Source organism: Aythya marila (assembly GCF_965140915.1).
Source record: "Aythya marila genome assembly, chromosome: 7".
Taxonomy (NCBI): domain Eukaryota; kingdom Metazoa; phylum Chordata; class Aves; order Anseriformes; family Anatidae; genus Aythya; species Aythya marila.
Window position 1 is genome coordinate 17,108,336 of NC_139048.1, and position 23,160 is coordinate 17,131,495.

General features: G+C 40.3%; 1 protein-coding gene across 2 annotated transcripts in view; it reads right to left on the minus strand.

The window, feature by feature from the left end:
- LOC309880016 (uncharacterized protein) overlaps positions 1-21,494 on the minus strand; it is a 60,175-nt gene extending 38,681 nt beyond the window's left edge. Inside the window, exons 1-5 of one of the 2 annotated variants that reach the window (XM_082764400.1) lie at positions 21,358-21,494; positions 12,342-12,431; positions 10,780-10,870; positions 9,701-9,736; positions 3,303-3,342 (exon numbers count right to left, since the gene is read on the minus strand). In XM_082764400.1, coding sequence (XP_082620526.1) covers positions 9,713-9,736; positions 10,780-10,870; positions 12,342-12,431; positions 21,358-21,407 — 255 coding nt within the window. In that variant the 5' untranslated portion in view covers positions 21,408-21,494 and the 3' untranslated portion in view covers positions 3,303-3,342; positions 9,701-9,712. Of the gene's footprint in view, positions 1-3,302; positions 3,343-9,700; positions 9,737-10,779; positions 10,871-12,341; positions 12,432-21,357 lie in introns of those variants that run through there. The other variant, XM_082764399.1, reaches the window with a different exon arrangement.
- Between the last annotated feature and the right edge of the window lie 1,666 nt (positions 21,495-23,160).

Consider the following 23,160-nt stretch of genomic DNA (forward strand, 5'->3'; position numbering starts at 1 on the left):
TCATTAGCAATTTCACACTGGAAGTCATTACACCTGAGTCATCAGCTCCAGGCTGCACAATCACAGGGCATCGTGTAATAGAGAGATCCTAAAGGTTTTCCGTGGTAGCCTGAAATATGCTGTCCCATTATACTTACAGACTGCAAATCAAAGCACTATAGAAGGGCAGGATGGTACCTAAATGCTATGAGCAATTTCACATTTGCCTACCCTTTCAAACATTCTTCTCCTGATTCTCAAAAAACACAGCACTGTAGTCAGAAATCAGTTGATTTTGATGAGTCAGTGCTCATAGTATTATCCTGGCACAACTGAAGCACTAGCAATTAAACCTTATTCTCCAGTTGTTCTGTCTTTTTAATCACTGCCAGTTCTCATGTGTTTCTGGCTTATTACTTGCTCTGAAGGAGACGGAGGCAGATGGCCAAGAAGGTATCACAGAGCAGTGCTGTGCTGATGTCAGTCTAACTGCGGAGTTAAAATCTGCTGTCTGAAAAAAACAGATTGGATGTATTCAATGAATCCACTGCAGGATTACACTGCCACATCCATTAAAACAAGAGCAAAACAGCACTGGATACCAGTATTGTAAAAGGAACCAGCATTTAATTGTGTGATTAGCTTATTTAACGTTTGTTATAAATTACAGTAATTAGCCATGTAAACTAAAGTCAAAGATATTTCTTCCAAGATTTAATGACTTCTAATTACTTTTTGAAATGGTATGGATGTGTATAGCTATTTATGCGACTGAGGGTGGAACATCACTGAACTGACACACACAGGGAAGCCTGGTTTGCTGTACCTGGGAGCCTGCAGCCCTGCCAGCATGCTGACCCTGTCTGTCCATACCTTCCCCTGCTTGTCTACCTTTCACAGCAAAGCCTACTGATTGTGCAGTATCTTGGATGGGACAAATCAGTAAAGGGCCACCATGAAACCAAGAAACTCATTTCAATTTGTGGCCTATTTAAAGAACAAAATGCTTGTCATATTTTGCCTATCAAGTATTTTACAGCAATGACATGCTGTCCTCTCAGTGCTTTATAAGGCCAAGTGGATAATCTTTCCTTATCTCCTAAATATGTTTTGTGTAATACCCTGAACAGCACTTGCAGTAGCTAATAAAGACAGTATTTTTTATGAATGTTCTAATTTTACAGAATTGCAATTCATTATTTGTTTACTTAGTATAAAGATGCTACATTCTGCAAATATTTTCTCTAATGCTGACAATATTTTGAAGGCATATCAGAAGAAAAGCACTGAATTTTTAACATAAACTGAAGAGACAATCTGAATGCTGAACAGAGAAAGAGGAGAGAAGAATGACTGCAGTGATCATGTCACATGTGAGAACAAACAGTAGGCTTCTAAGCCTGCAGCTGAATCTCCATGATGCAATTTTTTTATTTTTTTTCCTAAGTTCAAAATTGAGACTGCTTGTGCTCTTCCTAAAGGGAAATAAAGCATTTCAAAATTACCTCCATAAAATCTACATGGTTATGGAAACCATTCAGGTCAGCCAATGTGAAAGTGTATGTCAAGCCTTGCTCCTCTCAATAACTTATTTTGCAATTTACTTAGTTGTACTTTGAAAATTCACTCAACGCAGCACTGCCAAATGCCTTGTTATGCTTTTATTTTTTTCCCTTTTGATTCCTTTGAAGTCTGAATTGAAACCTACATGTCTCCTTTCATGATTCCCATTGCTGTTAAATACTGGATATTCCACTGGATTTCAAAAAAGGATCTGTCATTTGACCTCTGGTCCTCCCTTCATTTCCAAAAGAAAGGTGAATTCATAATAAGATTAGCATATGCCCCGATAATACTTGAGGTAGCAGCTAAAGAGATAAAGGGTATTCATAGATAACTTGTATGTACTGAGAGGAAATTGATTTTCATGGAGAAAATTGCAGAATCCCTCTCTGAAATGCAAACAGTATTTGCATATTCAGAAAAAAAAAAAAGCAGCTAATTTCTTTAAAAGGATATACAGAGCTCTTAAACAGATCTTAAACAGTTCTTCTATGTAAAAAGATGTTTTATTTTGTGAGTATGTATATTTTCAGTGAGCATTTAACAATGTCTAGAAATATAGTCAACACTTATCCAAACTCTATTTATAATATCTTGTTCTAAATGTAGTCAAGATGTCACAAAAATATTTTTCCTAATTAGGAATAAAGCATAGTCGTGTTATTTTGATTTTGGTGATGCTGATGTAGCAAAATATATATTCATAAGATCACTTCACCAGGCAGTACCGTGAAGACAACTATCAAGTTTCCAAGGAGATCCCTCAACAGCCCCACACTTCATTGTTAAGCAACGTTCCAGCTTCATTTTCAATGAAGAATGCTTCCTTTCTAATTTAAAAATAGAACATCATCCGAAAGGTACATACACTTACCCAAGCTGCAGATTATTCAGGCCCTACCCTTCTCTGATGCCTCTATTACGGAGCTCGTAATAGAAAGCGTTTTATGCTCACCTCAGACACAACTTCTTTTTTTTAAAAAAAGCTTTTCCTCTTTTCTTTAGAGAGCTGATGGCAAAAGTGAACACACTCAGTATGTTCTTATAGCCTGATTTACATATGTTTTGTATTATGATTATTTTGTTTTATCTAGGGTATCCCACCTCATCTTTATCTTGAATAATTGAACAGTAAGCTTAGAAGAACATCAGGTTAGGAGGAAGAAATTTTATCTCAGGCAGATGGCTGTACTCCACTTATCTTCCCAGAGATTTTCAGGGAGGCTGAAGGGAGATAGATGTAGACTAAGTCAGCTTTGCACCTTCTGGATTTGGCTCCAGCATAAGAACTCAGGTAGGTTAGGAGCTGCTTTGAGCAGCAGAGTGGGCTGCTCTGAAGTTATGGGGCAGTTGGTGCATAGAGCACCTCGGGGACATTTCTGACCATCTAGCTTGTCCTCCAGACCTTTCCAGAGGTCAGACTGAGTCCCAGCCTTACTCAGGCCTACACAGCAGAACACAGCAGGTGAGACCATTAGGCACCATGGCTACATGAGGCTGCCAGGGAGATCACAGAAAGGAGGAAAGCAGGGGACAGGTCTTCTGCAAAGTCCCTTTATAGTACAAAAACCATGGGTGCCCAAAATATGCAAGTTCAGGCTGTGGGTTTGAAAGCTGAGGTATGAAGAGCATGAGGAGAAAGCAAAATTTAAACTTTCTGCAGGGTCAGAAGACAGATGAATTTTTAGCCTCAAATCTTCGGAAAATGATGGGCCTGAGGCCTCGCAGTCTGCCTTTTGTACTCCGGGTGCCTCTGGGATCTGACAGTCACATCGAATCTCTCACAAATGCCAGAAGAGTCTTTACAAACAACAAAGCAAAACAAAACAAAACATCACCAACAAAAAAGAGCCAAGAGAAATGACAGAAGTGTCAGTCTTAGGCATCTTTCCCTACCCCCAGCCCAGCAGCTGTCTCAGTGGGAGGTTTTTCTTGCTGAACTGCACTAAAAGCACTGTCCTCAGCTTTATTTCTATGAGGAAAAGACTCCACATACCCACGTCACAGCTCAATCCCAAACTCACATTTCTAGAGCTAGGAAATATCTTTTGTGCTTAATACAACAATTTGATTTCAACTTGCAAACCATAAACAGCTAAGGAGAAAAAAGAAAAGAAAAAGAAAAAAAAGCCAATTTTCTGCACACAGAATTCCAAGTTTTCCCATGTTTCTTGAGACAACGCTGCTTGGAAGACCACAAACAGAAGGCAGAGCCAGCACTAATGGCCTAGCCTACATTTTTTCTTCACTGCAGCTAGCACAGCTACATCTAACTTATCCATGCTACATAATCTTCTCACCAACACAAGATATCACTGCATAGCTGACACGCAAACGCTGTCAGTTTAGCAGGCTCAGGCTGGGAATGAGTCATTGGTAGAGGTCACAGACCAAAAGCCTGCCAAAGCTTTTTTTTTTTTTTTTGGAAGAGATGGCAAAACATAAGTGGAGATAGCAAACATCTCTGGCAAAGCAGAATCAATTTTGAAATCAATTGTAGACACTGTGGGACCTCTAGATCTCCAATATGCTCTTTCCCCTTCTGAAAAAATGCCCTACATTTCCCCTTAGCCTCTCCATATGGAAGTCCACCCTACTATCCTTTGAACCCCAGATGCACGTTTTTGGTGTTCTGCTTTTATGCTTTTATTAATGGACTGAATTCATGTGAAGAGCAAGTGCTATGCCATACAAAAGATTTGTTCTCTTGAGACAAAAATCAAGAAATGGCCTGTGAGATAGCACTATTCAGTGAAGCACTTTTGTACGACCCTGTGTTAGCTTCATTATTTCTTGAGAAACATCTCTCTGGGTAGTTCTCTTAAGAATTCATGATTCCACCCACTGGCTTGAACTTATCCCGTATAGACCAGATATATTTAGAAAAAGTCACAGTCAAAATGATACGATGCCATCATTGATTTATGTGCAGAGCAGTAACAAATGAGCAACGAAGTTAAAAAGTATTAAGAGCAGTCTAGCAGATGGGCAAAGCACCAAAATAAACATTCTGATAAAAACACAGATTCAGCAAACCACCAAGCCCAACATGTTCTCAGGGGTTTGGGTTTATTTGGGTTAACAAAGTAAATTTGCTAGGAATGTTGTTAAACTATTATAATACTAAGGCACAGAACACGACCAAGGACAGTTCAATTTAATTTGGATATCAGAATATCAGGAAGAAAATGCAGATCTCATTGTAGTTCAGTCACACTGCCCTCATCACAAAAGTTTAAAAATCTTTCCAGAAGAGCTGCCCTTTCCCACAATCTGTGTAACTAAAACTAGCTACCATAATGGTATTTGTGCACTGACAGCCCTCAGCTGCTGTTCCTCTTTGTCATTCTCTACGAAATTGCTTTCATTTCAAGAAATTTAGCTCAAACTCGTGAAAAAAAAAAGTACAGTAACGCAAGTGTATCAAATGCTCTGCTTTCTTAATGTAGTATGGCATCTTGGCAAGTAACTTCTCATTAGCATGGTTTTTGGTCAACTTGGTTCCCATTTTATGCTGCAGAATAGGAAATGTTAGATAAATAATACTGTTTTTTGGGGAACATGGCCTCATAACTGAGAAATGCTGTGCCATTACTGCTAGTGGCTTGGGTGCAGATGGTAAAACTCAGCTACTCCCTTATTCCCCATACCCTGACTTTGAAACTGCTAACATATAGACAGGGTGTAATTAGAGTCCATGTATGGTACACATTTTCAGGGGTGCTGACCAGAAAACGGGACTTGCATGGCCAGAGATCAACATCAAATTTCGAAGAACTTTAGAAAAATAATTCCTAGTACAACTTTTTTTTTCTTTCTTTTTTTTTTTTTTTCAGCAGCTAAAAGTGCCACCAAAAATTTCCTCTGCCCTCCTGCTATGCCTATGCTTATTCCCTTTTCTTACAGATCCAGCTACAAAATGCATACATTTGTTGCTGGGTTAATTTTCAGCAGTTCAGACTGAGATAATCACAGAACAACAGTCTTAGTGGCAAAGTGCTTTCAAACCATGGACACTTCAAATACTGTTTACTTCCATAAATATGTAATTCGGTTTATGTTGCAGCAGCACCTCACGAGGATGGCTGCCCAATGTGCCAAGCCAAGAGCATGGCCCCTGCTGCAGACAGGGAAGCCCTGCTTCTGTGGCTGGACTCACATGTGCCTGTGGGATCCCAGTGCAGGGCTGAAAGGACCTACCTACATGCTTCCAGTAGTAGTAGTGTCTGGGCCTCAGCAAAGTTTCCAGCATTGGAGCTCAGACTAAATAGATGTGTAAAACTAAACAAAACAATGTGGCAGGTAACTTATAAGTAGCCTTAGGAACAAAAGCTGAAAGCTGTACAGAGGGGGTGAGTTGGTATAGCAGTTTTTTCAAATGCACGTTTGTTGGTTATGGCTGTCTCGTCCATCAATATTTTCTAGGTTAAGAGGGATTTACATAGACAGCATATCCACTAAGGTCCTGTTTATGGTGTGTCTGTTCTAAGTATTATAATCATTCCAAATTTTTTTATTTTTTTTTTAAAGTGTGCCTTTTCTTCATATCTTCCTCTTGAGGATTTTGAAATACAGAACTCATTTTGAATCTCCCTCTACTTGAACATATTGTTGCTTTGTGTAATTCTGGATCTTTCTGAATTTTGTGGCAGGAGACCTCCCTGTGCATAGACTGGTGAACTGGCTGAAATGTTGCATACTTAACAGTTGTTCAGGGCAGAAAATTTAAGAGCACTTCAGTTTGTTTTTCTTTCTAGTCTGTTTTAAAATGCCTTACTAAAAACACAGATAGTATGACAGCAATAGCTTCCATGCCCTTATGTACACATGACTATCTGTCAAAACAGAGAAATATGGAATTTGCTGCTGTATGTGCGTGGCATTTGCAAACTGTTCAATTCAACATTTGTACGGTAAAATTATGTTGAAACGTCACCTGTCTTATCTGTTCAACTCTGTCACCTATGTGTAAACACACTGTTTGCAGGCACGTTGGTTTTGCTACACAAAAAGCAGACCCTCCTTTAGTTTCAGTTTAACTACACATTCATAAAGCATCCTGTAATTATTTGAAAGTATATATAATTCCTGTTGTGGTGGGTAGGATTATTCCAGGTAACATGAGCATTTTAATTTCTGCAGCCAAAAAGTCAACAGCCATATTGCAAATTTGCTTAGAAGCATCTGTTACCACTGACTGTATGGTAGACATTTAGAGTTTCACAGAGCTGCAATAGAGAACATGCCCTGCTCAGCCATGTCCAGAGTGCCTGGCTCTTAATAAGTAATCCAGGATTGCTAAAATTAGCCTAGCAAATCTTTTCTGGTCTCTTTCAGCCTGGTGGATTTTTTTTTCCCTGAAAATATATTACTTTCGGCATTTTAATTCTTACACTTATCACATTAGTAATGAAAAAGTGACTGTAGATCATAGCTTTGCTTCAGGTTTTACTGGTGAAATGTGCAGATATTTTTCCCAAGATCCTTTCTTAGTACATTGATCATTATTTCTGAGGGTAGTTTGTTCCAGGATGTTTGGAAAAATTGAAAACTGTTTGCCCAATTTCCTCTAACAAAACAACTATGAAATTAGTTGTGAGATTTTCTGGAGTCATGAAAAAAGTGCATCTTTAATTACAATTCAAGCACTGTAAATAGAATTATTTGACTATAAATAAAACACCTCGTGATCAGCATGATTCCCAGTCTGGTATCGGTTACTGACCATTTCTCAAAGCCAGATGCATCGTGTGTGCTTCAGATTACCGAGATTCACTTTGTGCCATTTTCTGCAGTCAGTAGTTACTGGATCCTACAGAGAAAGTTGCTGAGCTTATCAAGTCTCAGCAATAAAATAAATTACAGCTCATCACCTTGTATTCTCTTTGCAGCCACTGAATCTAGTCCAAATTTATTTATCTGTGCGTGCTGCTGCAATACCATTCTAGACTGAATCTGACCAGAAAGAACATTGCATTCTGCTCTTTTCCTCCTCTGGCAGAGGCTTTGTGTACAGAGCTAATTCAGTCCACCCTTTGCTAACTCACTGTTTTTTTGTGTGCTGCCTTTTCCTTTTCTTGTGTTCCTTTTAAAAGTTTTTTTCTCCTGTTGATAACATCCACACAATTTTCAACTGTTTCTGACGATATTAATTTCATCTTCATCCTGTTTCCATTTGATCTCTTGCAGCTTCTTTTGCCACAAGCTGCATTTCCCATGTTTCTCTCATTTTGCTTATTAGTAAACCCTGCCAAGACTTGCTGGTGCCACTGTGCTACTGCACAGCTCTCTGCAAGACTACTCGCTATTACGTGGATATTAGTCAGCCCTGGAGAGAAGGGCTCCATTGTGCTATGGGTAGAGCTGAACCATGACCAAATAAATAAAGCTTCATTTTGCTTTCTTTCAAAGTTCATTCTCTTTTGCTGTTGCCTCTAGAAGAACTAAATGAGTTGAGTCTCAAGGCCATCAGAAAACATGGAGATTCCTGGATTTTTTACACATAGACTTGTTCAGATTCTTTTCTTAAAACGGGATTAATATTGGCAAATCTCTTACGAACAGCAGGGAAAAAAAGTGCAAGTACAGAGGAAGTACATCTAAGAACCAGCTTTTACTGAGTTGACTGTATGAGGACTGACTACTGCACGGCACCTAGAGAAACAGCTAGCATTGACAATAGAATTGAAATCTCCTCTCTGGGACATCACAAAAGAAACTGTGAAGGAAAAAGCTAGCAGCTACTAAGGGAGATAAGAGACACAGGAACACTTCAGACCTGAACAAAACCCTTTTGTGTTTTGGAGATCAATTGTTGCTTTTTTTAGAAGCGGCTCTTGCACCCGCTCTTGTTCAATTACTATTACTCAAGTGATTCTGGGTGCTCTACGTTTCCCCTCTGCTCTTCTTTCATTTTATCCCTGTTACTGAATGTCATTAGAGAGGTTACCTAGGAGAATTATGTGTAAGTGGTTCTGCAAGCTTAGAGGAAGGAAATCAGGAAGATGCAATGCAGAATGCAATACCGAGCATCTCCCAAGTGCATCTAGGACTTCACTCAGTGGCAGTGATAAGACCATGCATCTGCTGTCCCTGGTCCAGGTCAGATCCTTATGTTTCAGATTCTGAACTGTACTTTTCTGTTATCACAATACTTTTCTTATCTTCTGAGTTGCCTTCTTTCCAGTAATAGCATATAAAGCAATAATTTATGTTACTCCTTGCATGCCTAGTTAAAACCTAGCAACAAGAGATGTCCTTGTAAATTGTGGGAACCAGCCCTGCACTCTAAAGAGCATGTCTCTTCCTAAACAAAGTTTCTAATTGAAGCACGTCACAGCTGACGACAAGGACTTCCCTGACAGCTGACGAAATGAGTAACATTGCAGTGCTTTGCATTAGGCCTTTACACTGACTTCCAGGAAGGTTTTAGTTTCCTGATTTCCAAAGATACAGTTGCCAACACAGAGACAAATCACATGCTGCTGCTTTCAGGACAGAGGAAAGAGTTTCCCCTTCCCATCAACTTCTGCTATGGAATTAAATCACAAGACAGTGCACCAGCTACAGAATTTCAATACCAAACAGCCAGCCCCAAATCCCAGTGAGCAGGCTTCCTAGTTGGCAATGGATCCTCCTTGGCATGCAGGAAACACTGAGAAAGCAAAGCCCCTGACCGTGAGGAACTGTGATCAGAAACTCATTCAAGTGCAGAGAATGGCTGGAAACAGTTATCAACCCACTATGTGTGCCTGAACAAGACTCTCATCTGTAAAATCTACCTTTTTATTTTTTTTTTATGTCTGAATCAAAATATTGGGCATTTTTGGGACCCCATAAACTTTTTGTTGTTACTGCAAGTAGCATAAAAGTCCATATGGAAACCATGGATTTTTTTCAGGACTTGCAAGCTTTGCTCAGCTGTGAATTCCTGCGGGGTCTCTGCTCTCTGCTTGAGAGTAATTCACTCCTAAGCACTTACTCTCAAGTGACATGATCCTGTTCCTGCATGACCGTAATGGCCTTTGAAATCATATCTATGCCATGCAGCTATATATATAGGAACAGACACATATATACTGAGAGGAAGCACTGAAGTCTATCTACAGCTGCCTCCTGCAAAAGAAGTAATGTGATCACACAGAGTGCATCTACTTACTCAGATATGGTGTCAGAAAGATAATTCATGTCCTCTCTGCAGAAGTAAAAATAAATAAGGTTCAGGCAGAGTTCAACAACCTTAGGTTGCCTATTAGCAGTTCACAGTTTGGATGACATGCCCAAAGTTTTCCTGGGATATAAGGCCCTTCAAGCTAACAGGAAAGCAGCCAGGTGAAGGCCCAGTGCACAGATGAAGGGCACAGTGCTCACACTTCAGTGAGTCATACTTCTTTGGTCGTGACTTCAGTGGGCTTTTGTGAACCACGACTACAGCATCTTTTAGCAGGATTGCCTTGAGTCACTGGCCTGACTATTCAAGATCTATAGATCTATGGAACCCGAGCAGGTTTATAGAATAGGCTGTTCCTGTTCATGCACTACATTATGAATTATAAAGTGCAACTGTGGGTAGACTGTCAATTAATTTCTATCTTAATCTCTCCTTTGAATAACAAGGCTCTATTAATAAGTAGTAACCATCCCTTTGCCAGATCTTGCAAGTAAAATCTACTCTTATCTCAGTCTTAGAGAGAGAAGTAACAAATGAAAACAATAAACAACTGCAAATTGCTATGAACTTCCAAATCTGACCAAATTGGGTCATTCAACTGGTGTCACCTCCTGTCTGTTTCTTTTCCATGCCTGTTTTCCTCCCATGTTACACTGTGTAGCAATGCTGACTTCAGAGCAAAAGCAAAAGTGAATTCATTGTGGACCTCCGTGGGAAGTACTTCAGCAAATCTCAAATACACAACCCATTTACAGTCACACATCACAGAATCACAGAACTGTAGGGGTTGGAAGGGACCTGGAAAGATCATAGGGTCCAACCCCCATATGAAAATTTACAATCAAGACTGGCAAAATGTAAATTGGCCAACCTACCACGACAAATTAATCTGTATGAGCCGACAAGCTGAATAATTAATATTAATGTACATTTGAAAATGGGAACAAATCTGTCCAAAATGGAAGCAGCCAGACTGGAGCCCTTAATAGGGAAGAAATGGATTCCAAAAAGGATTTGGGACAACAGGAGGGTAAGTAACTAAATATTGTATCAGTGCTTATAAATACCTGATGGTGGTCAGGAGGAGTAGAGAAGAACAAGCCAGACTCTTTTCTGTGGTGACAGGACACTAATGGGATAAGAACTAAGGGGCAAAACCTGAAACACATAAAATTCCTTTTAAACATAAAAAACAAACAAAAACCCACCCTACACACCACAGAAGTTTTCCACCATAGGGTAATGAAATGCTGGAACAGGCAGCCCAGAGAAATTTTGGAGTTTCCATCCTCTGAGATGTTCAAAACTGGACTGGACACAGTCCTGGGCAACCTGCTCTTGGTGGCCCTGCTTTGAGCAAGGGCTTGGATGAGACAATCACTAGCGGTCCCCAACACCTCCACTTGCCTTTGATCCTGTGGTGACTGTGGTCTGCCAGTACCTACATGGAGATCATAAATATGAGAATAGAAGGACCATAAAGTTACCTATGTGACAAGATCTAGCAGCTGGTACTGAAAATATTTAAATAAACTGCAAAGTTTTGACAGTCTGAATTGCTGGAACAGTTTGCTAGGGTGGATTCTCCATCAGTGCCAATTTTAAAATGAAATTAGATGCCATTCTAAACAAGACCATGTTACTTAACTAGGAACTAATTCAGGAAAGCCTCTGGTCTAAGCTGTAATTTGTTTAGATTTCTTTCTTAATAATGATCTCTTCTGGTCTACCTTTTATAAAAGCACATTGCTGAAAGAGGCCTGTGTTCTGGTGAACTTAAGCATCTTGGTGCATCTTTTAGTTATGCTTTTCATTACATTCTTTTAACCTCTGAAAATTGGAAAAAAATACAAGTATATAAATATTTGCATAATATTGTCAACACATAGGAAAATCTACAGTGAGAAGACCAGATGATGTATTTTAACTCCACAAATTTGTCTTTGAAGATATAAAAATACTTTTGAAAATTAAACTTTATCACAGGAGAGCCCTGTAAAACCCATATTTCTCCCTGGGGTGCTGGCTCTTCACAGGAAAAAAAAAAAAAAAAAAAGTCTTATAAGTTTTATACAACCTTTAGGTTGTGGTTTTAAAAGTTTTAAGGAAGTAGAAATTTTTTCGTCTCATAAAGTACAACTGTAACCATTATGTCAAACTTCAGTAAGAATTGTAAGTTCACAAAAATATGCATTCTTTTCCACCCATTCTGACTACAGAGGATGATTAGTTATCATGGTCACAGGACTGAAGTTTATCAAGATCTTTTGAATTTTAAGCTAGCCCAAAACACAATGATGTGCATCTGAATAGCACATTTTCTAGTTTACTATGTCACTGGGACAGCAGTCGGTGCATGTAGCAGGTTGCACATGGACAGAGTCCTTTGAAAGGCCTGCTTTGAGTCAAATATTTATTTTGTAGATTGCACATCGACAGGCTTTTTTAGGTCTGTGCGGTCTCTCTTTTTTCCAGCTACAGTGTGCTGCTGCCATGCAGGTGGCAGTGCACAGTCTGCTGCATGTCCTACTTTTTTGTAAACACAAATATTCTCGTCATTCCTCCCTTTGACTCTAGCAGCTTTATGAAGTGAGGGCACTGCAGTTTGTCAGCGTCTTCTGTGACATACCTGGGTGGTGACGGTGTGGGCTCAATGCTGGCATGCAGCAGACTGAGGGCAGGGGACTGGTTTTCACAGTCAGGCAGACAGGCCAAATCCCTTTAGACACAAAGAGGACATTTTTAGAATAACTTATACTCAGTCAGCAACAGATCAGACAAAGTGCCGTGTTTCAGAAAATTACTGCTTAGGAGGGAAGACTAGAGATACCAGAGAAATAGGATTCTCAGCTTTAGAGAGCCACATCAAATACGTGCTAAATTATTCCAAAAAGAATAGAAGGAAAATTATGTTTGCTAAACCTACTGGGTACATTTGACTTTCCCCCCATCAGGAGAATTTTAGATTTGAGCTGAGATGTCTCTCCTGAAAAGAATAAAACGATTTGTTCCCTCCGGCATATTATTCCCTGTTAGAAACATGGGAGGTGATGTTTGTACCATACCCAATGCCACCCTTCCACCTGATCGACATGGCCAGAAGCCTGTACCCAGGTGGACCCTGGGGCTCCACGGTAGATCCATATTCCCCCCAGGGATGGATATCCACAGGAACCAACCCCTGCATCACTAACTCTTTGGTGTCAAAAAATAGTCAAATAAATAGTAAAATAGTCAATTTGCCAGAATCACAGCCCAGAAATGGCCAGTGTGTCTTACCAGCCTCCCCTGAACCTTTCACCAACTTTCTTTAACAGTAAACCAAAAATAACAACAACAACATCAAAAGGAAATGAGTATAAAGAACGTTTCTCACTGTTACAACTGTAATGAAAGTCTCAGATCTCCTCTCCTCCACCCCAAACTCCCAGCCAGCCCCGAAGGAAATGTTGCTGGGGAGGCTGCAGAAAACCTAGCATGAGAGTGCAAACAAGGCACAGTCCCCTCATTCACGTAAGTGAACTTTTAAGTAACCACTAAAGATAAATTAAATACCAGCATGATTTGCCGGGACTGATGCTTTGTTTATGTAATTCACTTGCAAAGTTTATTCTGTAAAAGTGCAAACATCCAGTGCCATTTCTTTTTTTAAATCTGAGCTGGACGACTGGCAGAAGTCTGCACCAGCCACATGATGGAGATCACACAGGCTGCCTGCCTGACACAGTGCTGAATGAGTAACTCACAGCTTGTGAAAAAGGACATTTCTCTTCATTTTTCATTCCTTGTATTTGTGTGCAACTAGAAAATGACAAGAAAGTATTAAAAAAAATTGCTAATTTCAAAAGTTTGCTGATTCCCTAAAATACACCTGCATAATACTTAGCTAGCAATGGAGGAAAAATGCTTATAATCCAAAGATGAAATAATTCATATTTCTTTTTAAACAAACAAACAATCACTAAAAAACCTGCACACAAAGCATCCGTTTACTAAAATGCAGATGTCTAAAAGTATGTATTTACCAATCACCGGTTATCTGAGTTTAATATAGCAGAAAGAAACCTGAATGTTAGTTAAAATTTAACTGTTGTCTTTTAACTTGCGTGATTACAAACTTTGAAGCCACATCCAGAATAAAGTAGGAGTTCGCTGTGGAAGTAACCTGATTTGAGCACCAGTAGCAGGCTACTTTTGAAGGAGAGCCAATACAAATGGTCCTTTTGATAACGGCTGCCTTGAGCATGATGAAATATGGTTCTTGGATCTGATTCACTACATGTTTCTGTCCTCTTTGAGTGCCTTTCAAGTTTAAAAAAAAATTCACAGAATTTTAGCCAAAAGTTTACCCTGATGATAAGTCTAGATTGTTGACCTAAAATGGGATTGCCTAATCCTTTTTTTTTTTGTTGTTTTACTAAATAAAGATATTTACCCTAGTGTGATGTTAGTTAATAACTGTGTGATGGACCAAGCTGGAGACCTCAGGATGGGATTGAACAATCAAAAGCCAAATACTTTCTCATTTAGTCTGCATTTGTTTCTAAAATCAGTCTTTGATTACCATTGTTCCAGCTCTCTTATGATGAGTTTAAAGCTATAAAGGTTGCAAAAATGTTTAGATTTGCTTACTGGAGCTGGAATGGAAAAACAATGGTATTTTCATCTCCCCTATTTCTCATTCCTTCCCCATACAACAACAGTGCAATTGCTTAGGTATGCAGCTTATACTGAAAGTAATACATGCGCCAAATGTAGACAGGTATTGCTCTGCAACAGAGAATTTTAGTTCATACTGAACTTCAAATGTCTGCTTAAGTCATCCTTTGTCAAAGGGGAGCCTGAATATGTACCTTACATACCTTTGTTTATGGCCAGTAGGGTTAACACAAACACTAGGTAAATCTTTTCTGTTCGTTTTTCTCAGTTTACCTAGTTCCAGGACACAGATTTGAGAAGGATTTGTTTGGAAGCACAGGACAACCATTTCCTTCAGCTATAGGAGGGTTTCCTAAACTTGTGAAGGCTGCTTCTTCTGCTTCAGGAAAATGAGCAACTTTACTGCATGTTGCAGAAGTTCTGCACATTTCCTCCCCACTCAGCCCACCTTGGATAACTCTGAGGTATGTTGCTGCTAGTTTGTGTTTCATTTTTGGAAAATACTGCCTCAGGTAGGCCTTTCAAAAATGAAAGCCCCTGTCAGTTTCTCTTCAATGCCAAAATTTTAAGGGGTTACTTGCTGCCAGTGCTAATATCAGTCGTCTGCTCATCTATATACTTTACATATGACACACATTTCTTCTGCTATCCTATTAGCAGTCTTACCACATTTAAATCCAATTATCATTAACTTCAGAGGACAGCCAACAGTGGATAGCTCTTCTCTGTTTCTTATGCAGTATAAAGATTGGAGGTTTAACTGTTCCTGTTCACGATGAATAAGTGCTCACTTCATTTCCAGGGTTGACAGGACTAACCCTCCCCTCTAGCTTGGGGACTTGTACAGGTCCCCTGTGCATCAACAAAATATTCCTGGGCTCTTTGAAGCCCTGCGGCAGATTTCAGCCTCTGCTCCTGGTCTGGCGATGCCACAACGCAAACTTCCAGTGTGCTGAGGAGCCTCTGCTTTCAGCAAAACGGTCCAAACTGCCAAAGCATGTCAGCAAATACACAGTTTTAATTCCATCTGCCCTGCTCAGTAGTATGTGTGAACTGTGATTTTGTAACGTGACACTTACACAACTAACGTAGGCATCTGAGGAAACAGTAGTAAAACCACAAGGCTTTGTTGTGGCCTCTGCAGCATCAACACTATGGCAGCAGGAAAGCAGAGATCACTTTCCTGGTTATATTAGAAATACTACTTTTGCCAAAATTGCGTGCCACATATGAGCAACATGAAAGCTCTTATGCAATTATATATATATATATATATATTTATTTTTTTTTTTTTTTTTAATTTTAAAACACATTTTGCCATTAATGTCTTTCAGAAATATACAGGACATCCCCACTACACCATAAGAAGCCATTTTTTGTGTGTATTTCAACACATTTTCCCAGATGTTGCTATCAGCTGACCGAGATGTGCTATTTCTACATGTAACAAACAACAATGTAAACACTCTGCAGTTTAATGAACTAGAACTGTGTCACAAACCAGATATCTTCCCTTCCTCTCCTGCCTCTCCAAGCGAGCATTTTATTTTGCCTCTAAGCAAGTAGAGGCAAATTGTCGGCTGAATATGAGCCAGCAGTGTGCTCAGGTGGCCAAGAAGGCCAACGGCATCCTGGCTTGCATAAGAAACAGTGTGGCCAGCAGGGCTAGGGAGGTGATCGTCCCCCTGTACTCAGCTCTGGTGAGGCCGCACCTCGAGTACTGTGTTCAGTTTTGGGCCCCTCGCTACAAGAAGGACATGGAGGTGCTTGAGCGGGTGCAGAGAAGGGCGACAAAGCTGGTGAGGGGCCTGGAGAACAAGTCCTACGAGGAGCGGCTGAGGGAGCTGGGCTTGTTCAGCCTGGAGAAAAGGAGGCTCAGGGGCGACCTTATCGCTCTTTATAGGTACCTCAAGGGAGGCTGTAGCGAGGTGGGGGTTGGCCTGTTCTCCCACGTGCCTGGTGACAGGACGAGGGGGAATGGGCTTAAGTTGAGCCAGGGGAGTTTTAGGTTAGATGTTAGGAAGAACTTCTTCACTGAAAGGGTTGTGAGGCACTGGAACAGGCTGCCCAGGGAAGTGGTGGAGTCACCATCCCTGGAGGTCTTTAAAAGACGTTTAGATGTAGAGCTTAGGGAAATGGTTTAGTGGGGACTGTTAGCGTTAGGTTAGAGGTTGGACTCGATGACCTTGAGGTCTCTTCCAACCTAGAAAATTCTGTAATTCTGTGATTCTGTGAAGTACTTAAACTTCTTTAAAAGCAATATTGCCAAAAATGAAGTCACATTGTGGCTTTCATTTTGTCTTCATAATTACTAGCTATTAACTATGGAAAGATCCTAGGACTCATTAACTAACAGAAAGCTGTCTAATCCTTCCAGTTCCATGAGAACTTGTTTAGTTTTTCCAATTTCAAAGAATAATGAAACAAAAAAGACAGATTTTGGGTAGCAAAAATACATGTGTGTTGTTTAAAACATTCAGAAAAATTGTAAAGAAATGCATAATCCTCATAGCTGATGTTTTAAAATCATTTTGATAAGAGCCATGAGGTCAGGAGGCCAAAGTTTTCCAGAAGGCTGGTACGTGAGTAAATACACACTTTCTGGGTACAGAAAACACAGGCTCACCTGCAAACAGGCACAGTGCTGCCCCAAGTTGCGTACATCCACTTCACGTGCTGCACTCGCACAGGTCTTACCACCAGCACTGGACCTGATGCCAGCCCTGAGCAGTTACGCTACACAGTAATTTTTTTCTTATGCTTTGCCAGTGAGTATTTATATTGCAGAGGTACACAGAAGCTCTAGACCACGCTGTAGGTAGACAGCTGTGATGCAAACTCATACACAGAGAGGATCTGCAGCACTCCAAATACAAAAAACAGAAGCTGAGAATGCTGCGGCTGTTCCAAACGCAGGCACCTCTGTATGGCTCCATTCTGAAGGATGCCAGCCAGAATCCCCATGCTGACTGAGTTTGATCAGAGCTTTTGGTCCTCCCGGTTCAATGAACAGAAGCAGCTCTTTGCCACCCAAGTGCCAATGCCTACCCAATTCTGCCTGAAGTGTTAGGAATGAGAAAACTGTATGAGGTGTTTTTGTTTCAGAGGCCAAAATCCTCATCCTGTATAGTGCTGCTTTGACTGGGTTTAATTTACCATGTTGAGAAGATGACATGTTGATGAAGGTTATGTTATCTGCACTAGATATTTTGTATGCTTTAATGTGAGGTAAATGGATGTTGCTGAAGGAAAGGGAAAGACAGACCTGTGGCAAATATTCTGTCTTTTTAGGCACAGGAAAATATTGGTGTCAAAATGTCCTTCCTATGGCTGGTTTCTGCTACCTGGACTCTTTCACTGGCTCCTTTCCACACTTTCTCTGTCCCTCAGGAAGCCTGTTGTTGTTATGGGTATAACTGACAGAGAAGATCCAATGGCTCTGGGCAGTTTGAGCAGCTGCCGAAACAACCACAGAGAAAATACTTCAAATTGTGATGCAAATTTTCTCCTCCTGGCTGGATGACCCGTATGCTGGGCAGCCTGGTCATTACCCCAGCTCCTCCTTGCCTGTTCTCAGAGCATGGTGTCCAGCTGCCTCAGGAGCTGGAGGATTTCATCAGGTGGAGAAACCCAAGCCAACCTGCTAACATATCACTCCTCAAAGCCATGGTGCCTCTCTTTCCTTCCCCTAGCCAACCAGGCTATGGGAAGCACAGAAAGCTGGTGCAAATGGCCAGTAGAGAAAGTCCACATGAGCTCCTGCTGAGCAGGGGCTGCTCCCTGGAACCAGACCTTTTCCTGGCCTCAGCCTTCCCCTGTTGAAGCAGCTTCGTGATTTTCTTCCACAAACATCCCCAACCTCACCTGACCTCTGCTGCCTCAGCCAGCATTGTTTTTTAGTTCTGCTAAACGCTCTTTGGGGAATTTTGCTCTTGTAACTACAAGCAGGGAATTTTGGCATTGCTAATGATCCTCACAGAAGCGCCAGAGCTGCAGCAAGTGGGATGCCAGACCATGCAAACTTGGACACACCTTACCAGCTGTAAGGTTGGTTGTTGTTAAGGTTGTTGAAGAGAAAGAAAGGTTGTTGCAAAAAGCAAGCAGTGGCAGACAACAGGCAGCTTGGTAAAAAGGAAAGACAACCCAGTACCCTGCTTTGACACAAAACTAACGAAGGCTGATGTTGGCTAGAAATTTTTCAGCATTATTATGCTGACTATTGCATATTCAGGACATTATCCTATTTACTCTCCACAAAAGCTTCCCATAAAGAAACAAAATGGTCTCCTGAGATAAAACTGGCTTACAGCAGAAAACCTTCATCAAATATAGAGACTTTGGCACTTCTCTACTGTTCAAACAAAGTGCTTGCTTGTACCACCCTCTATAATAAAACAGGGCAAGGCAGCGCTTACCATGGAAGGAAGTGTTTTCAATGCAGAGGATTTTAATTCTTTTATTTGGCCAGTATATTAATTCACTCTCACTTCCTGACTAATTTGTCTTGAATTTAAAAGAAGATTGTAAGCTACAAGAATGCATCCTGATTTTCACGGGAATACAGCTCAGATAATATTATTTAAATACAAACAAAGCTTTCTGGAATAGTTAAGAAAGATTAATGAGATTTAGAAATTAAAGCATGCTATACTAAATTGTATTCTAATTTTGGAAATCTCTGCAGTCTTTATAACTGATAAAAAGAGAAATCTAACAAATGCCAGGAAAATACACACAGCAGGTAATGATATACATCTTCCTTGTTACCACGTTACCATGGTTTGTATTCATTTTAAGTACACTGAAGTTAGTAAGAGTTTTTTTCATAGGTAATGGGCAAGGACTGGGCACTGATATTATCTGGATGGAAAAAGTGACTGTGTTGATTACTGCAAGCAGAATATGCTGGTGTGGTGGTTTCATCCTGCTGGGTAGCTAACCTCCACCACAACCTCTCCCTCACTTTCCCTCCCCAAAGGAAAAGGGGGAGAAAATACGAGGTAAGTGCCACACTATTTTAAGAAACCACAAAGCATGCCCAGAGACACAAAGCTTGTTTCTTAGCCTCTGAAGATATAACTGGGAGGAGGTTGAACTAGATGCAGAGAGAAATGAAACTACCATATAAACAGAAAGAAAGTCTATTGTAATCACGGACTCAGATAAATCTGTACTTGTACGAAACATGTTAACTTAGCCAACAGAAGTTGGTAGGTATGTGTGTGTAGCCAATTTTTCAAAAGGACAAAGAAATACTAGAGTATGCTTATTCTGGCATCAAGGCACTTTCACCCTGGCTGAAAACTCAGCTATATTTGCTCTCAGTCCAGAATCATCTTCATCCTACTCAGCATATTATTATTCCTTTCAGATACATACAAATTCGTGAAATGAATTGTAATTTACATCTAGAGGTAAAGGATTTAAGGAAGGTTAATTCCAGTGAGGTTACCTGCCTACTCTGCAAGCAGCACAGCACCTTCTCTGGCTCTCCCGTAGCTGGGGTCCTCAAGTATTCAGAGCTTTTATTAAAACCCTGCACTGCTCCCACTTTTTCATATGGAGAAACCAAGCCTACAGAGACTATTTGATTTACTGTAGGATCAGTAATTTCCAATCCTGTTGCCACAAGGCCACATTTGAGAAAAATGATGACATAGCATAATTCCCAGGTAAAGGCTATTGGCTTTCACACCAGAGCTGCAATGAAGCATACTGATGTTCACAGAAGCAATGTTACATACAAGCTATGTAGCTTGGTGAATGAGCTGGTCATGCTAAAACCAAAAGCAGCAGCAAGGAGCCATAGAGCCCTGCCCAAAGCCACATTTCACAACACATGCTGCTGCCCATGCCCACAGGGCTGTGCCTGCGGGCCTGCTGCTACAACCCAGAATTGCACAAAAGGCCTGGTGCAGAGCCAGAGGCTGAATACAGATCTGAGCTTCACACAAGTGCCGTCATCATAAAACAAAACAAAACAACAAACCAACCAACAAACAAACAAAAACCAACTTTATTTCCTGTCAAATTGCTAACACTTAGTCTCTAATGTGTTTGTCTGTGAACAGACCCCCCCACACACGCCCCAAAAAAATATGGAAAAATCAAAGAAATGTGAAAACAAATTATGTGTTAATGGAAAAATCTCACAAAATCCAGACAAGCCAGAACTTAACAGAAATTAGAACACCAAAGAAATTATAACAAAAAGTCTATAGACTGTTTTCAAGAATTAGTATTTGTTCTTTTAATCCAGACTTATATTCCTTCTATAGTATTCTGCAGCAAGCCTAAGTCGTTCATTCATAAAACATGACCTTATAATTTGGACATTAAATAAAGACTGCAAGGGAAATGATTTCTTTGTGCAAATCAGGAATTTCAGTTTGAATGAGAGAGCTCACCTCCAACAAAATTCACTACTTTCATTAAAATTGAAAAGTTCTTAAAAAGATATTAGTTAGTAAAGTATTGCACGATGGCAAAGGATACTACCTTTATATCTTCAGATGTTTACCCACTAAATACACCTTAAACTTGGACTTGTGAATGCACAGAGAAAGAAAAATCTATTTCACATAGCCATTTTATTCTTCTTTCGCTTGTACTTGCTCAGGAAGCCTGGTGCTTCCAAGTACCAGAGTGCAAACTGCTTGTGACTCCTTTCAGAGAAAAGCATGAGCTTTTCATGAGCTTTGCTCATAGGAGGCTCAGGGTTGTCACTGTCAGCAAAGCCTAATGCAAGTCTAAACTCACTGATTAAGACATTTTAGGTAAAAACTGGCTTGTTTCGCTTCATTCTCCACCAATTTTTAAACTCCCATACAACCCTTTAAGAGAAACTTCTGCAGTAAACTGTGACAGGGAGAATATTCCCCCTGGACAGTTGTTCAAGCAAAGCCTAAAATAACATTTCCATTTGCCTGAAGCACACCCTGCTACTGCCAAGTCACCCTGGCACGCTGCTCTGGGGTCATCCTTACCCTGAGGACAGGTTGATATGCCCAGCACAGGAGGTTCTTCCTTCAGCCATGGATCAGACCCAGTTTTGGCTCCACCCCAGACCAGTGAAGCGTTGGGCAAGCCACCAGGTCCACCCTGCACAGAGCATCATGGGAAGGTGCTGAGGATGCAGCAGCACAGCCAAAGGAGCCAACCATGGGGTGGTGACCGAAGGCACGGACCTCTGCCAGGAGAAGGTTCCTGCTGATGGACCTGGCCACCTGCACGGCAGGCAGAGGGCATAAATCCATCTTTATATACAGGTGTCAGGGACGTGAACATGCTGTGCAATGACCTTCTTGGACATTTTGTCAGCAGTCTGGTGCCTGCAATGCACAAATCCCAGAGTTAAATGGAATTTCTACAGTGTTTTGAAAATACATTAATTGTAGTTCAGAGGTGAGGTAATTAGTCAGTGATCTGGTCTTCGATAACGGAAGAGAAAATATTTATATTTCTCATGCATTATAAATGCCTCAGTGGGTAAATTGCTGCAGGTTAAATTCTTTCAGGAGCTTTTAAGCACAGACACACGCACACACACACCCTTTGCTCTGAGAAAACACACCTTTACTTCAGAGTGAGGAGCTAAAGTGGAGGTAAAAGACTGAGACAGATTCTTACCTAGTATGAACTGGCACCTTTAGGATGGAGGATGGCTCTGCTTGTTTAGTAGCTGGCTTTCAGCTAGTGACTCACATTTATTGATGCTGACAATATACATGACCTGAGCAAACTTCCCAAATGAACTCCATGTCAACCTAAGAACACCATTTCTCGGCTTGGTCAAAGTTATTGAATAGTCTAGAGGATGACTGGCAAACACCTGATCTCCTATAAAGAAAGGAAAAAAATAAAACTAGAGGGGCAGACTAAGTGGTTAGAGATAATTGCTTTTTGCATTTCTGGCCTGCTAATATACACTGGGTATAACACTCACAAAATATTCAAGCTTGACAGAGGGAAAAGTACTAGATATTAAAACATTGAAAACACCTTGTCATCATGGAGATTACAATTCTATACAGAAAATTATGACCTTCATAAATAAGGAAAGAATGGACAATCAAGTTTTGAGTTTGGGGAACATATTTTGTAAATTAGCAAGTGCATAAATAGTCGTATTAAAGCCTTTGCCAATTGGGTTGTCAAATTGAAATTTCTTCAGTCAAAACTTAAATTCTATATTGACAGCATTTTTACAAGTTGGCAAATATGGGACTCATCCAAAGGCTGCTGAAATCAGTGGGAGTTTCTCATTGAATAAGAACTTTCTACTTCATAATGCAAATGGCACGGCGTTCTCAACACCTATCTCTGCAAAACTGCTTTATAACCAGAATGGACTATTTTCAGCTAAGAAAGCCTGTTAAAAATGCAAAGTTTCACAGACTTGATTTTTTTTTTCCCCCTCCAACACAGTATTCTTCAAAGCTGCCTGTCTATATTTCATTTATATGCATGAAAAAAAAAAAAAAAAGCAGCTAATAATCAGAACAGAGAATTAGGAATCTGGAAACTCAGCTTGGGTTCCATCTTGTATATGATTTTGTGCAAAATTCTTAGCTGTTCTGTGATGAAAATGACTCCAGAATTCCATAGGAACACTTGAGCACTTGAAGGACAAAGGTTTTTCTACTAATAAAATATGCAATAAATATATACCAAACAGAACAATTAAGATTATTTCTGTAATTAGCTGCAATCCAGAATAGAGTTTTGTCAAAGGGCCCAGAAAACATGCATAAACATCCACTGGTTGGTATGGCTCCTGCAAACACCCA